At 36.5% G+C, this 15842-nt stretch overlaps 1 protein-coding gene across 2 annotated transcripts in view; it reads right to left on the bottom strand.

Moving 5' to 3' along the window:
• Ric1 (RIC1 homolog, RAB6A GEF complex partner 1) overlaps positions 1 to 15842 on the bottom strand; it is a 94521-nt gene that overhangs the window by 7792 nt on the left and 70887 nt on the right. For both annotated transcript variants that reach the window (XM_005388664.2, XM_013516307.1), the window contains exons 12-20: positions 15185 to 15223; positions 14759 to 14869; positions 13864 to 13953; positions 12609 to 12769; positions 11519 to 11657; positions 4888 to 5004; positions 3705 to 4433; positions 1888 to 2046; positions 1663 to 1799 (exon numbers count right to left, since the gene is read on the bottom strand). In XM_005388664.2, coding sequence (XP_005388721.1) covers positions 1663 to 1799; positions 1888 to 2046; positions 3705 to 4433; positions 4888 to 5004; positions 11519 to 11657; positions 12609 to 12769; positions 13864 to 13953; positions 14759 to 14869; positions 15185 to 15223 — 1682 coding nt within the window. The remainder of the gene's footprint in view (positions 1 to 1662; positions 1800 to 1887; positions 2047 to 3704; positions 4434 to 4887; positions 5005 to 11518; positions 11658 to 12608; positions 12770 to 13863; positions 13954 to 14758; positions 14870 to 15184; positions 15224 to 15842) is intronic.

The raw sequence follows: 15842 nt of genomic DNA, 5'->3' as shown, positions 1-15842 counted from the left end.
AAAAGAAGCTGTATGAGGAAGATGATAATGAACACTTAACAGAAAGAAGCAAATAAATGCTGTAATTGAAGACCCATGAAAAGGACAGAGGTCACATAAAAGAAACTAAATAGAGATGTAAAGTGAAATTAAACCTCTCAATATGAGTTATGTACACATGTGAAAATAAAACTAATTAAAAACTTAATAACTAAACCCAGTCTCTCATCTCTTGCTCGTCTGTGCCAATGCAGTAATCTAGGGTATACGGTCCCTTCCCTGAAACCCAGTGGTGTGGAGAACTGCCTAGGTTCAGACATGACAACCATGAGTTCTGGGACTATAACCGAGTTTATTTTTCTGAACCTATGTTTCTTCACCCATACTCAGAGTTGTTGTAAAGATTAAGAAATCTATGCATGTAAATGCCTGTAAGAGTACCTGGCACATAATGACCACTTGGTAAGTTATTAGCCTATATTTAAATTCAGGGTAGCCAGGTGTGGTGGCGTAGGTCTGTAATCCCAGCACTTGGGAGGCTGAGGCAGGAGGATCATTATGAGTTCATGACCAGCCTGGGTTACAAAATGAGCTCAAGGACAGCCTGAACTGCATAGTAAGACCCTCTCTCAAAAAGACAAAAAAAATATAAAAAATTTAATAAAATAAATTCAGGGTATGGCTGAGCAAATAATGTTTACCTGGCAATGTTTATAGCCATCTATAACTGCATTTTACTTGTATATAACCCAGGATTATTATGTGTGTTTGTGTTAGAGGCGGGTGTTAATGGCTAGTGATAAGAGAAAGCAGCAAAAAATCCCAATATAAAACGTTCAGAGCTCGATGTCGTGGTACACACCTGTAATTCCAGCACTCTGGGAGAATGAGGCAAGCGGAGCAAGCCCAGCCTGCAACTTAGTGACTTAATAAAACCTTGTTTCAGAATTTTACAAAAAGAAAAGAAAAAGGGTTGGGGATGCAGCTCAATGTGAAGGCCCTAGATTTAATCCCAGTATTGCAAAAAATAAAAAATACTTTAATAAAAATACACACAAACAAAAGAAACAATTAAGGAAGAAGAAAAACAATAAGAGCCAAGGACATGTAACAACAAAGTAAAAAAATGTAAGGACCTTAAAAACCAGATGAAATTCCAATTTTACAGTATCTACCTTCCCAGAGACAGTAACAAATCTCTAGATAAAGTAGACTTTGTTCTTCAGAATACAATTCCTTTGGCTTTCTTACTATTAAGTGACCTCTCTAATTAAAGAATCACATGGCAATCAAATGCACACACACTAAGTTTTTCCATTTTGTCTTAAAGCAAGGACAAAACTTTAAGAACCTTTTCAGATTATCTGCATATTTGTCTTCCTTTTTAGTTTGGTTCTCGGTCATCAACAGTAGTTAGCTGCATTTAGAACGGATGCAACAAGATGTACTTTAGTATAAAGGAGCAGCAACTTCACACAGGGCACGCAAGGGAACTTAGTAGGGAGGAAAAGGAAAGCCTTTGTGGGCTTGCTATGTCTTTTGGCAATAAAAAAGGATTTGCAATTGGATTAAACAGTGAACATTTCCGTAAGACTTATGTTTCTATAAGACTTTATTTTAAATGCCTTGCGATGCAATATATCACAGTTGCCCTAAAAGTAATAATGGTTCTCTGTTTTTTACCTCTTTCCAGAAGGACCAGATGGCATACTTAGTGTTTTCTGTAAGCTGAATTTACTAGGAGGAACATTTTCAGCTGACTGGGATAAACTGATGCTTCGATTCCTGAAGAACTCAAATCCACCACTTGAACTGGGTTCCTATGATAACACATAATATGCAGTACGGTTAGACAAAGATGCCTTATAGGTGTATGGCCTGAAGAAACTAAACAGTTCTGCAACTAACCTGAACTGTAGGTGTGGATGGAGGTGTCTCAGATTCTCCAGAGCCAATGGCTTTAAGGAATCGAATCATGTGTCGACATAGGTCCCACTTGCCTTGCTCCAGTGCTGTGTTGAACAGAAGGGTGGCGTGTTGCCTGCTTACTGCTGGGACTTCCATATTCTAAAGAAACAACCAAGGAAGACAACATTCTTTTTATACAGCATGATTTGAGAAGATTCGAGCAGTTCTTTGCTCCGTAATTCCCTAAACCCTTGGGATGTAGATATAATGTGTGGGTTAGTTTAATAGTATTATTAGATGAGCATTGAAAAGTGAAGCAAGTACTCTGCTGGTATAATACGAACTATGACTTGTTGAATTCTCATTACAAGCCACATTGCATACATTATACTACCTTCAGTCATGGTGTAAATCAGGCATATCACTCCTTTTTTTACAGGTGAGGAAACTGACTTTTGTAAATTGCTGAAGATCAGTACAAGAGTAAGAATATAAGTCTGCCTTGCCTGACTGCAAAACAGCTTAGGTCTGCCTTCAAGGATTGAGTTTTCTAAGCAGTATAACTACAGAATCTTTTGCTCTGGATGTACAGTAATACTGCTATACATTTAGCATCCTCAATACTTCTTTCATAAATTCAACCTTACTACCTGTGTTGGCTTTCATGGAAAAGTATCAGTACATTAATTTAATTACAATTATTTGCCACTCCAGAGCAACTTAGGAATTCTGCTGGAGAAAAAGTTTCTAATCCCATTAGTAGGGAGGACTGCTGAAGGTCTAAGGTGTGACCTAAACAAAAACCAAACAGCTGCTAGACAGGCACAACAGTGGATACCCATAGTCCCAACTACTCAGGAGGCTAAGAGGCCTGTTAAGTTCAAGGACAGCCTGGGCAACTTAGTAAAAAATACCTTAGGTATTCCTGGGCTCAAGCCCTACTACTGCAAAAATGAACAAGCAGACTCTTATGCAGTTCTTTGCCGTTTTTATAATTCTGTGGATTTTTTTCTTTAGGGCTAGCTAAGGAATCATAAAAACTCAAGGCGATTAGCCTCTGCTTGACTATCTCCTGTGGTTTCATTTACTTGTCATGAAGCAAATAAGCTCACAGGAAATCTGCAGGAGGCTGTGATTTATGGTTAACTTCTTACATATCAATGAAAAATTCTGCTGTAATTTGGAAGAATCTTTATGTAGCCTACCAAAATGCTATCAGACTCATGGGAAAAATAAACTATCAAGCCTTTTGTCAAATATGTAATTAAACAAATTTTTAGAAGCCTCAAAGAACCTATTTATTATTTTGAAAAAAAAGTGGGGGGGGCGATTATGATGGTCATTACTACGGGAGGCCTGAGCCTTCTTACCTTGTTCTTGGGAACCTACCCTAAGTTTGGTTATAACCCAAGTCTAATGAGCAGCTCCTCAGCACTTCTACACAATAAGGACATGGATTATTGTGTGCAGCTCAGACAAATGCACTAATGTACAAACATTCACTATCATATTTTAGTAAATGAATGCTGCTTACGTAATATGTATAGTATATGTAGTCTTTATATGTAACAAGTTTCTTCAGTAGTATTTAAAGTAATACTTGCAAGTCAGTTTTAGTCCTATTTATAGACAATAAAATACCCTTGTGATGCTCTTTTACAGTATTCAAAGAAATCTATGGCCATTTGACAAGACTGAGTTCTTCAAAATAAAACATACGAACTAAAGAGAACACCTGGCTGTTCCTTAAACACAATCATAGTGTCAGCAGAGGATTATTTTTTTCTAACTCTCATTTCTAAGAAGAAAACTGTTACCTGTAAAATAATAAGGTAGGAGGCAGCTGTGTCCAAATCCTGAGCCATCAAACATTCTTCAAACAAGTCCTTAGGGTTTCCAACGGCTGCAAAAAGGTAATTCCACAGTGCATACTCAGTCTTCCTGGCACAATGCACAACTGTCTGCAGGAAGAGGGGGAACTCAGTAATAAATTTTGCCACAGTGGGAAGCAGCGGGTCGGGAATGGGCTCCCGTGAGGTAGCTTCTTCTTCCAGCACTTCGTGGAGCATAAGCTCCAACACATGAGGGAAGTAAGGTAATGCAGCACAGGACTGAGCCAAGAGCAAGGCTTGCTCCCCAAGGTTCCTGACCAGAAGCTGGCGTAGAATGTGGTGGAGGTAGATCTGAGAGGTTCTCTCCACGACACAGAAAGGGAAGAGCACCTCCAGCTGCTCCTTAGCACTGTTCCGAGTGTACAAAGAATCATACAGTAAAGTGTCATTGACAGCACCAAGGACCAACGCATCTTCAAACAGAACCGCCAGGGGATATATATTGATGTGGAAAGGCAGCATGATCCGCTGAGACAAAAAGGAATGTGGCTTGCGGTTATCCCTAGGGAAGAGAGGAAGCCAGACTTTCATCCCTGCACCACCACAGCTGAGCCAGAGTGCTTCCAGAAGGTGACGTTTCTGTTTATTTGCTCGACATGTAGTCCAGACATTTTCAACGGACTGGGCTAGTACAACAGGAGGACAGAATGGCAGCTGGAGAAGGAGAGAAGAATCAGGTTTTTTCTATTAAATTTGTAGGTTCTTAAATTCCTAAGTACCAGTTTACTATGTTTTCCAAAATGACAGTACAGAAACTTCTTGGGGAAAAACTCTAGAATTAGAGTTAATAACAGTTTTTTTGCCTTTCAGAGAATATACATTTAAATCTAAAAATGACAATAAAGAAGTCCCTTGAAAGTCACCAATCCATGTGTTTCCCATTACCATTTATAACTAATGGTTAAGCCATTAACATCTGGACTACAGGACATTTTATTATCCTAGGGCCTTATCCTTGACCCTTTAGCATTATAGCCAGAGGTTTAAAATGAATTTTATGTACTTTCAGTTTCTAAATCATAAGCTATTACTCTCTTCTTAAACTGTTTTATTTGTTAACCTAATCTTATTCCTTCTTAATGTCTGAGATGGCTTATACTTTACTCACAAGTTTCCTCTGGTTGGGGTTACTGTCCTTGTCCCGGATTTGAGGGCCAGACCTGTCCCTCTGCATCATGATGAGCTGTCCAGCAAGGTTCAGCATAATGCTCTCTGCATCACGAACCTGTCATTTCAGAAAAAGAAATTAGACTTACACTAATTTACAGATATATTTTCAGCATTCCACTCTTCCTAATCCAAATGGTTTATAAATTAAACAATCAACAATATTTATTGAGGTTGTACCACATGCAGCCACTTTAGGTTCTGCAGGAATACAAAGAGCTTTTTGGCTAAAGTACAGCAAGGCTTAACAAGGCTTAACACGTAATGCAGTTAATGAACAAAACCAGTGAAAATAAAATTGAAGGTTGAACTGAATTATCTTCGAAAAACTAAGAAAACATCAGAAATACATAAAAAGTGATAGATCATTTCACTGATCCAACTGGCGTAGCTAAGAAAAGGTTTAAAGGATAAAGTAGGACTTGGGAGATTAGGAAGAAAAGAGAACTACAGGGCAATCTTCTTACTGAACATAGGTGAAAAACTAAACAAGATATAGTGGTACCTTGGTTCACAAATGCTTTTGTTTGCAGCTTGGTTCGCAAACAGAAGTATCTGGCAAAATTTTGTTTTTGTTAGCAAATTCTGTATTAGATGACAAACAACCATAGCCATCTTTCCCACAAACAGAGCCATCTTTTCCAAAATCATAGGACAGATTAAGTTTGTGAACTGAGGTACCACTGTAGTGGCAAACAGAATGCAATAAATCATCAAAACGTTCATACATCATGACCGAGTAGGCTTCCACACATGCAAGGATGGGCCAACAAATAGATAAACATAATGCAGCACATACATAGGACAAAAAAATCACCTATCTTAGCAGACACAGAAAAAGCCTCTGACAAAATCCAATATCCATTCATGATAAAAACTCTGAAGAAAATAGGTATAGAGTGACTTTATCTCTATCTGATAAAAGCTATTTATGACAAATTACTGCCAATATCATATTAAATGAGGAAAATTGGAAAGCTTTCTCTCTGAAATCAGGAACAGAACAGAGGATATAGAAATAACTCTACACACATTCAGCTATCTGATCTTTGACAAAAGAAGCCAAACACATAAACTGCAGGAAGTACTGACTAGCAACACGCAGATGATTGAATCTAGACTCATGTCTCTCATGATGTATCATACTAAAATCAAAATGGATCAAAGGTCTAAATATTGAAACTGAAAAAATCTCCTAGAAGATAAAATAAAACTCTTGAAGACACAGGTGTAGGCAAGGACTTTCTGAATAGAACCCCAAATGTACAAAAAATATCATCAAGAACCAACAAATGGGATATAACCCAATTAAAAAGCTTCTGCACAGTAGAGGAAAAAAGCAACAGAGTAAACAGGCAATCTACAGAGAATGGGATCAAGTTTTTGCCAGTTATTCCTCAGATAAAGAACTAGTATCTAGAATATATAAAGTACTCAAAGAAATTAGACCTCCCAAAATAAAAGATCCAATGAAATAATGGACAACTGAAATAGTACAGCCAATAAATATGTGAAAAAATGTTAAATAACTGGCCATTAGAGAAATTCAAATTAAAACGAGATTCCATCTTACCGTCAAAAGAAAGACTGTCATTAAGAAACCGAGTAATAAATGGTGGCAAGGCTGCTGGGAAAAAGGAACCCTTCTATGTCGGTAGGAATGCAGATTAGTACCACTATCACAGAAAGCAGTATGAAGAGTCCTCGAAAAACTAAAAATAGAAATTCCACTTGACCCAGCTGTTCCCCTTCTAGGTATCTTCATGATAAAGTTAAATCATGCATACCCATGTTTACAACACTACAATTCACAGAAGCTAAATCTTGGAAGCACCCCATACGTCCATCAACAGATGAATGGATAAAGAAAATGAGGTATTTATACACAATGGAGTTGTGTCCCTTATATAAGAAGCCGAAAATATAAAATAGAGCAAAATAAAAAACAGGCAATAGGAAACAGGGAGATAAACTTTTGGCAAAAGGGGATAAAAAAAAGAATTAAGATGTGCTATGCACATGCACCAACCTTACAGGAGGAACGTAATCATCATTTACTGCAAATATATCCTAATAAAAGTTAAAAAAACCCACACATCTACTGGCAAAGTGAGAACAATCTGGTTAGAGTTAGAGATTCGATAACAAATGGATGGCAACAGACTTTGCAGGAGGGTTGGAAAGCCAAGTAAAAGAGAACAGAAAATGAGCAACTCTGCATGGTTCTTGAATAAGGAAGTTATTATGTCAAAGTAGAGAGCCTGATATAATGATTTCCTCTTGAACCCTATTACTCAAACAGTTATGCACATTAAACTATGAAAGCATTATTTTAAAGCAAATCTTAGGTATTAAGTAATTTTTACCTGTGAAGAGGAAGAGGATTTTGACAGGCTAATTGATTTTGTGGTACTGGGGATTGAACCCAGGGCCTCTACACTGAGCTACATCCCCAGCACTTTTTCAGTTTTTGTTTTGAGAGTCTTACTAAGCCATTAAGTTGCCTAGCTTGAGTTCGAACTTCCAGTCCTTACCCTCAGCTTCCCCGAGTGCTGACATTACACGCATGCACCACCATGCCCAACTGAGCACTTTTTCGGTGGAGGAGGAATGGGGTGCAGGACAGAATTTATTGCTATGGAAAGTAGAAAAAGAGGAACAGATGATTTCAAGGTATCAAATGATACTAAAGAGGCTGAAGTTATCAACGAAGGAAGAGAAATCAAGGAAGCAAAAGAGTTTGTCCCTGCTCCAATTAAACTAAAAACAATGTTCAGACTTTCAAACAGAAGCATTGTGAGTGATGACTGAATCAGAAATGAATATGCCATCATTATAAGCATAAGAGTGAGGTTGGTAAACGGAATCAAAGAGATTCTATTTATAAATTCTCTCAGTTTACTGGGTTGAACAGGGAAGAAAAGGCAGATTCTACAGCGGACTTCATATAAAGAAACAATACAACTAAAAAATTTGAACGTCTGTACACAATACACAAAATACTACTGTAACTTGAGGTCTGAGGTGGACAAATGAAATTTAAAAGATGCGTAAGAACTGTAAGAGTCAAGCACTCAACAATAAAATGTAGCTAGATGATTGAAGAAAGATTAAAACTCTTCCTAGCGGAAGAAATGAAAGAGTAATCCAAAAGATACAACAGATATTGTGAAAGGGAAAGAAACCGCTCAAAAGGAAAGAACTGGGATGGTGGAAAAGAGAAAACAAAGAAAGGAAAAAAAAAATATATATATATATATATACATATACACACACACACACACACAAGATAGCTAAGATAACTGTACTACTAAATTCTGTTAGTTCATTAAAAAGAACAGTTAGTGCTTCTATCCTTTGATCAATTTTGCATGCCTATATCTGGTAATCTGAGCAACTACTTTGAAAATAACACTACGCAATATAATAACCATTGTTAATTTCTTATCATCTTGTTTTGAACTTTTGTATCATTTTTATTTTTTCTCTTTAAAACAAACAAACTAAACAATCATCAAAACATCAATCAAGACAATATGCCCTTCTGGAAACTGGCATATAAGCAGATTCCTCAAACACTTCAAAGACCTTGAAAGTATTTACTGAAATTCACTACAATTAACTATCATTCATAATGACCATCTTAAATTCTAAGATCTTGGATTAACCCACTGTATTTCATGCATTTCATTTAAAATAAAAAAAGAAAGAATACACACCTGTAATCCCAGCACTCTGAGTGACTGAGGCAGGAAGATCATAAGTTTGAGGCCAGGCTGGGCTTAGTAATTAAGAGCCTGCCTCAAAATAAAAAACAGAAAAAGGGCTGGGGATGTAGCTCAGGGTAAAGGCCCTAGTTCAATCCCCAACCCTTTTGCTTAAAAAAAACAAAAAAACAAAAAAACTTTTCTTTATAAAGAATACATGCTATTAGCATTTATTCATTCAATATTTTTATTAATATTATAAGTAACTAATAGTACTCTCAGAGAATTTTAGGTAAGTTTTTAGAAGAAGCATGAGCTACCTGAACGCTCAAAACCCTAAATGTGAAGGAACTCAAAACACCGTCTCTTAAATTTACAAACTCTCTAGCAGATGATTCTCCATTCAGGTACTCCACAAGGTACTCACTCTTTCATGAGAAAAGCTATCCAACTTTTGAATAGTTCTGCCTGATACTATTTTCTAAAATTTTTATTAGTAAATCAAGATAGTTCTCACTGATATTATTTACTTTAATTTTTATTATTAAATGAAGACTTGCTTTGCTATCATACTGTGTTCCAATACAGTTTTGGTTTTCCAATCCATTGTATTTGAAGTTAATTCTTAATCTGCTCTTCACTAACTTACTCTCCTCTTCATGAAAGGCTCTCCTAAAATGGGAGACCCAATGCTCTACCTACTTTATCCAGGATATACAAAGTCCGTCTATGAAAACTCTAAAATATCAGGCCCATATTTAATATATGTAGATTATGTCCTTATATAATGCTAATTAAACTAATTATTCTTTGGTTATCTCTCATATTGATTTTATATTTATCTATTTCATATTTAAATATCCCTATTATCATCATTATCATTATTATTTTTGTCTTTTGAGACAGGGTCTTGCTATGCAGTTCAGGCTGGCCTTGGGCTCACTTTGTAGCCCAGGCTGGTCTCAAACCTGCAAAGATCCTACTGCCTCAGCCTCCCGAGTGCTGGGATTGTATGCATGTGCCACCACGCCCAGCATCCCTAATTATTTTAACAGTGTCTTTTTTACAGCCGATTTCAATCAAGATACAAATAATAAGCTTTTTGATTTGTTGTGGAGTACAGCAGCTATCACATTTGCCTTACAAACTAGCTTACCCATTGCATCTGGTTGTTGCGACTCTGACTCTAAAGCGTATTTAATGTAGCAGTCTCTCCTGCCCATGTAATTTACCTATAGCTGTCTCACAGAATGTCCTGCATTCTGCTTCTTTGTGGTATACAAATACTTAGACTAATCTTCTACCTCTATCTCTGTGAATGGAAGGTAACTCTACATATTTGATTAGATATAAATTCAATGTTTTTAACAATGATTTTTCACATGAACTTCATGTTACATCATTTCAAGAAAGACAGCTCATATGGCTTTTCTACTTTTAGTGATTAATAAGGCTTGGTATGACAACCTGATCTTGTCATTGTAAAGTTCCATCTAGTAATGATCATTGCTGAATCAGTTATTTCTTCAAGGGTTTTTAAATGGTGATTTGTTAATTCTCACATTCCTTCTGTCTTTCAGTTACAATTCTGGTTAAAGCGGAACTTTCTCTTATCAACTAAGGACTATCTGGTTACCATGAAATACAGTTTGCAGAGGAAAGAGGAGCTCTATGTTAAGGAAGAAAGCTAAAGTGCATCTGTATAAAGGAGAACCAAACAGTGAAGGGGTCTGGAAGGATTATTACATGAGATAACTGAAGGTATGGGAATATCTGACATGCAGGAGAGAAGACTCAGAGAAAGGTGTGCAGCAAGAAGGCGAAGCTGAAGAACAATAACTGTCTGAAAACAATTTAAGGGTCATCTTGTGGAAGACAGTGTAACTTTTGTTATTTCTTGATCCAAAGAACACAGAAATGGGATATGCTGTTATTAATCAGATTTTTAGATTCTTATAAATACCTGCTTGTCACAATTATAACTGGAATGGAAGAAGTTCTTTTGTGAAGTAGTGGAATTCTCCATAATTACATGGAGTGTTAAGGTTTAATGGAAACACCTCAATAAGAACAAAAGACAGGGTCAATAGAGAGAACAATAAATCTGCGTAGATTTTCTTTTGACAGCAGGCTGCCAGTCGCCATGAAAACTGAAAACCAATGGTATAATAGAAGGAGCTCTGGCTAAGGAAGGTTTACAACCTGGATCTTGGGGGCACCATTACATACTTGGTTAGTTCACCCTGAAGCTATGGGACTGTACTTTCTCTTCTCTCATAAGCAAGCACGGAGTCCTCAATATTCTATATTCTTTCCTTTTTCATTGGTCAACTTTCAGCCACTAATACCATTCACTTCGATCAGTACAGTGGCCTCTCACCTCTTCTCCTTTCATGCAATTTAGCCCTTCTGCAGTTTATTTTCCTCTTAAACATTATAAAGCTTAGAGCTAAAACCCGCTTTAAAGGACTTGACAAAGTTTAGACTACCATACCCCAAGTTCCAGTACTCTAAGTAAAATTCTCCCACCTCCTGGAATATGTCATGTTCTCTCTTGCCTATGAGCCTTTGCAGTACTCTTCCCTCTGCCTCAAATGGCTCATCTTTGCTTAAATAATCTCCACTCATTCCACACATTTCAGAATTGGTGTCTGCATAACAAAAACCATTATGTATATAATGGTTTAAAATTGAGCAGAAACCATGTTTATTTAGTTTGCCACCACAATTCAAGATCTTCATGCAAAGCATGTTCTAAATAGGTGGGTAGTAGTATTTATTTGCTAAACAAACAGTTCCTACCACTACCTTAAAATACTAAGGACTGAGATGTAAACTCCAAAGAACTTGATAATGGTACGGTACCTGCTGTGGCATTTTCAAGGTGATTCCATTCTCTGTACTCACAGATGTCAGAGTAACAGATACTACCAGGAAAGGGTGAGGGATGTAGCGTGACATGGAGACCTCCTGAAGAACATGAATACCAGCAGTAGTATTTGAACTGTAAAAACAAAAGAAACCCCAACAGCTCAAAAACAATTCTAATCACTATTTTCCTCCTTTTTCTGTAACTAATGCAATAGATTTCATGCTTATGGAAGACCCAAATGCCTTCTACTTACTGTCCTTTCCTCTCTTACTGTCCTTTCCTTAGCTACATTAAGGGACCCAAAGAACACATGGGGATGGGAAAAGGAAAGGGAATAAAATGTTGGAAAGGAGGAAAAAAATTAAAAAACAACCAAGGAACAGTAAAAATAGAAATATTTAAGGGGAAAAAAACCTGAGTTAGCCAAAAGGATGAAGGTTTAGTTACTGAGGTTACTAATGCTGTAATATTTATCTGTGCATTACTCCCCATTCACCGTGCTACTTCAGCAAATACACAGTTCATGGCTATTCATACACATCTCTCAGAACAAAACGAAACTCAAGAGGTGTCGTCTAAAAGGTTCAAGTCAGCCAGATGCCAAGAAGAATATAAGGCCACATACAGCAGCAGCAGGAGTTTTACTTCTTCCTGCTCTAGACTACAGCCATCTACTACTGTGGAAATATGGGAGTCTAGGACATGCATCCTAAAGCCTTAAAGATATGGACTCCAAGTTTCTCTTAAGTGTCTGGAACACTAGGACAGTTACTACCTACTTATTTTGAAGATTATGGAAAAATTTAGTATCTAAGGGTTTACACCTCAGACAAAACTAGATTTTCTTTTTTCTTTTTCTTCCAAATGAATCCAATAAGATTACCTGAAGAACTCAGTGTAGGCTATTTTTATTCTTTTTTTTTTTTCATAGCTATTATATAGACATCACTAAGTAAAACCTACATTTGACTGCTAAGAAGGGGAAACTAAGTATAAAGGTAGAAAAACTGTTTTGAGAAAATAAAAACTATAAAGGAAACATAATAAACAGGAGCAAAAAGTCACTTCCATGCTATAACTTACCCATCAGATTTTCTTTCAATACTATAAAGACATATTGAACAGTCCGCTCTAAATACTATTACCATGTCCCGGAAGACACTAAGCAGTAATGTTTCTGCTTGTGCCTTGGTGACATGAGCAAAGGCATTGTCCAGATTTGATGTTCGCAAGTATACTCTGAGCTGAAGAAGAAAAAACAGAAAAATCATAAAAATACAATGGCTATCAGGGATGACTAAATACTTTAGTCAAATTGTTTTCATCTACTGACCCTTCCCATATTAAGAATTAAAAGACCTATCTAAATCTTCAGTAATAAATGGATTATGTTTATATTTTTGGGAGAGTAGGCTCATTTTACAAATAACCCAAAGACAAAGTGCTCAAAATTGTGAATATAACATTAAGAGACATTCCATTTACATTTGCATATTGAGACCTAATGAGATCAGGCATTTCTGAAAATAAACATATAAATCAAGTTAATAAATCTATCTTTAAGAACAGCCTTTTTTTTGAGACAGGGTCTTGCTATATACTTCAGGCTGGCCTTGAACTATGTAGCCTAGCTTGACCTTGAACTTGCAGGAATTCTCCTGACTCAGCCTCTTGAGTGCTGGGATTACAGGCATGCACTACCACACCCGGCTCAAGAACAGCCATTCTTACAAACTTGTACATATGTATGTATGTATGTATGTATGTATGTATTTTTTGAGACAGGGTCTTGCTATGTAGTGCAGGCTTGAACTCCCTTATGTGGCCCAGGATGCCCTTGAACTCACAGCAATCCTCCTGCCTCAACCTCCCAAGTCCTGGGATTATAGGCTTTTGCCACCACGCCTGGCTTTTTTTTTGGGGGGGGGGGTACTGGGACTCGAACTCAGGACCTTGTGCTTGCCAGGCAGGCACTTGTGCCACTGAGCTATATCCCCAGCTCCTGGCTTAATTTTTTAATTATCAAATTTTACAGAGAATGTCTAACAGCTAAAAATCCCTAGAAAAGGTTATCTTAGAAGTCCCAAGCCAGGCATGGTGGCACACACCTGTAATCCTAGACTCGGGAGGCTGAGGCAAGAGGGCCACCCGGAGTTGGAGGCCAGCCTGGGTTACATAGTAAGTTCAAGGCCAGCATGAACTACAGGGCAAGACTCTGTCTAAAACAAAAAAAGTCCCAACAGTTTTCAACAAATTACTTTCTATATAAAATGAAATAGTGCTTATCAGCTCTAAAATATAAAACTCTATTCTTTCTGAGAGGGGGAAATAAACTTACTTCTTCTTGACGGTCACTTATGTTATAACATGCCAGGACCACAAAATCATTCCACCAGGCTAAGCCACCAGTCACAATCATATTTTGTTCCTTAAAAGAAAAGTTTTAAAATGTATGTACCTTATTTATGTTACCAGAAATTACAAGAAAGTAGTATATTCTAAGGCAGAAAAAAAAAGCTTATTCTCTTCTCTGCCCCTAAGTTATTATTCTAGGGTAATGGGGGCAAAGCTATGGAACCAGCAGTGGGCTATTTGTTATCACTGAAAACTCTAAAAGGTTCACTGTTACTGTCCTGGGGCCTTTATTAGTAATGGTTCACATCCTACATTAGAAAGAAATATTTCATTAAGGAAGCAAACACATCATTCAGAATAACTGAGAACCATATAGTGCCATTATTCCCATATCCAAAAAACTTTGCTTTAAATTCTTTCTTTTTTTTCATCAGATGAGCTCATAACCAATTAACTGCACCAAAGTGAAATTTGTCACGCACTGTTACTAAGATTCCGTATGTGCTTCTTGTATTGAAGATCCCTGCCTATCTATTAGATAGGCCTTTGGCAGTAGTATTCACAACCATGTATCACACACAGACAAGCAGGGAATAACTGAAATTTTGTGAAAATGTATTCTTACCACGTGGCTAATGAATTCAACTCTGAAAGTAAAACTAAATCCTCAGGTAAAGAATGCCACTGATCCTAACAAGAATTAAAAACTATTTCAACACCAGATATTTTACCAAATTAATTCACTCACAAACATTACCCAATATCATGTATTACATTTGATTTTCTTTTTTGTAAGTAAGTAATTGTATATGGTAGTTTTGTCATATTGTAGTTCTTTTATAGAGAAATTGGTTTTTAAATATTTGAAAATGACTAACCTGAGTAATGTTTCCAAAAAGTTTCCATTTTTTGGTGAGTAAAGAGTAATGTGCAAAGCCAAACTTGCCAACCACAGCAATATTCTGTCCAAGTTTATCAATAGCTGAAAACTGTTAAAAAAAAACAAAAGAACTTGTCCTTGCAAACCTATATACTGTATTATGTATGAAGTGCTTAATCTGTGTAAGGTGAACAGACTATTAATAAATGCTTGCTAAGTAAAGTAAATGTAAAATGTCACATTTTAAAATTTGAGTATTTATAGTTATATTTGACAAAATTATAGATGTTAGTACTAGCAATATATAATAAATCAAATATTAAAATTTTACTTTTATCAATGCACACATTAAAGGGCTTAATTCCCAGAAAGCCTCATGCAGCATATGCTACCCAATGGAGTTAACACCAACAAAACAACTCACCCGTATCGGCCAATTGCTCTCTAGGTAGGTGCTGGAAATCTATAGAAAATAACACATCAGTTTGGTAAGACTTATGAAAAATATATTTAAACTTAAAAGTATTAACTTTTGATTCAGTTTCCTGTACAATATTTAAGGGGACACAAATAGGGGCTATTAGTAGCAAAATACTTGGAATTTACTATTTATGTATGGGTATTTCACATCTCATATCTTAACCATTTAACGTCTGTAGACACCAGGCTTTCCTCTTATTCCCTCCACAATGTTTTCCTTGTATTATTAAACTCAATAAATAGAGACTGACAAGAGATTTTCAGCAAAGCACACATGAGGAGAGTCATGAACTGTGCAGAGGAACAGTTTTGGCTCGCAGATGTTAACCATCCCCAAACAACCTTATACAATAAAATTCCTGCCTCAGCAAGGATTTTGGTTTTTAATGGAAAATTCTACTAAGAAGCAATGTTTATAAAATTAAATAATACAAAAATGTACAAAGTAAAAAATGAAATTCTGTTGCTCAGGGGCAACCACTGGTTAGCTTTTATTTTACCTCATATCTGTAAGGCTGTGTTTAGGTTCCTATTTTTCTACTGAAGTATTCCACTTATATATTTACAAGAAATCTTAATATAGCAACACTAACACTTTATCT

The sequence above is a fragment of the Chinchilla lanigera genome, unplaced genomic scaffold (assembly GCF_000276665.1).
Source record: "Chinchilla lanigera isolate Chin_1 unplaced genomic scaffold, ChiLan1.0 scaffold00033, whole genome shotgun sequence".
NCBI classification, from domain to species: Eukaryota; Metazoa; Chordata; class Mammalia; order Rodentia; family Chinchillidae; genus Chinchilla; species Chinchilla lanigera.
This window is presented reverse-complemented; position numbering and strand designations above follow the sequence as displayed.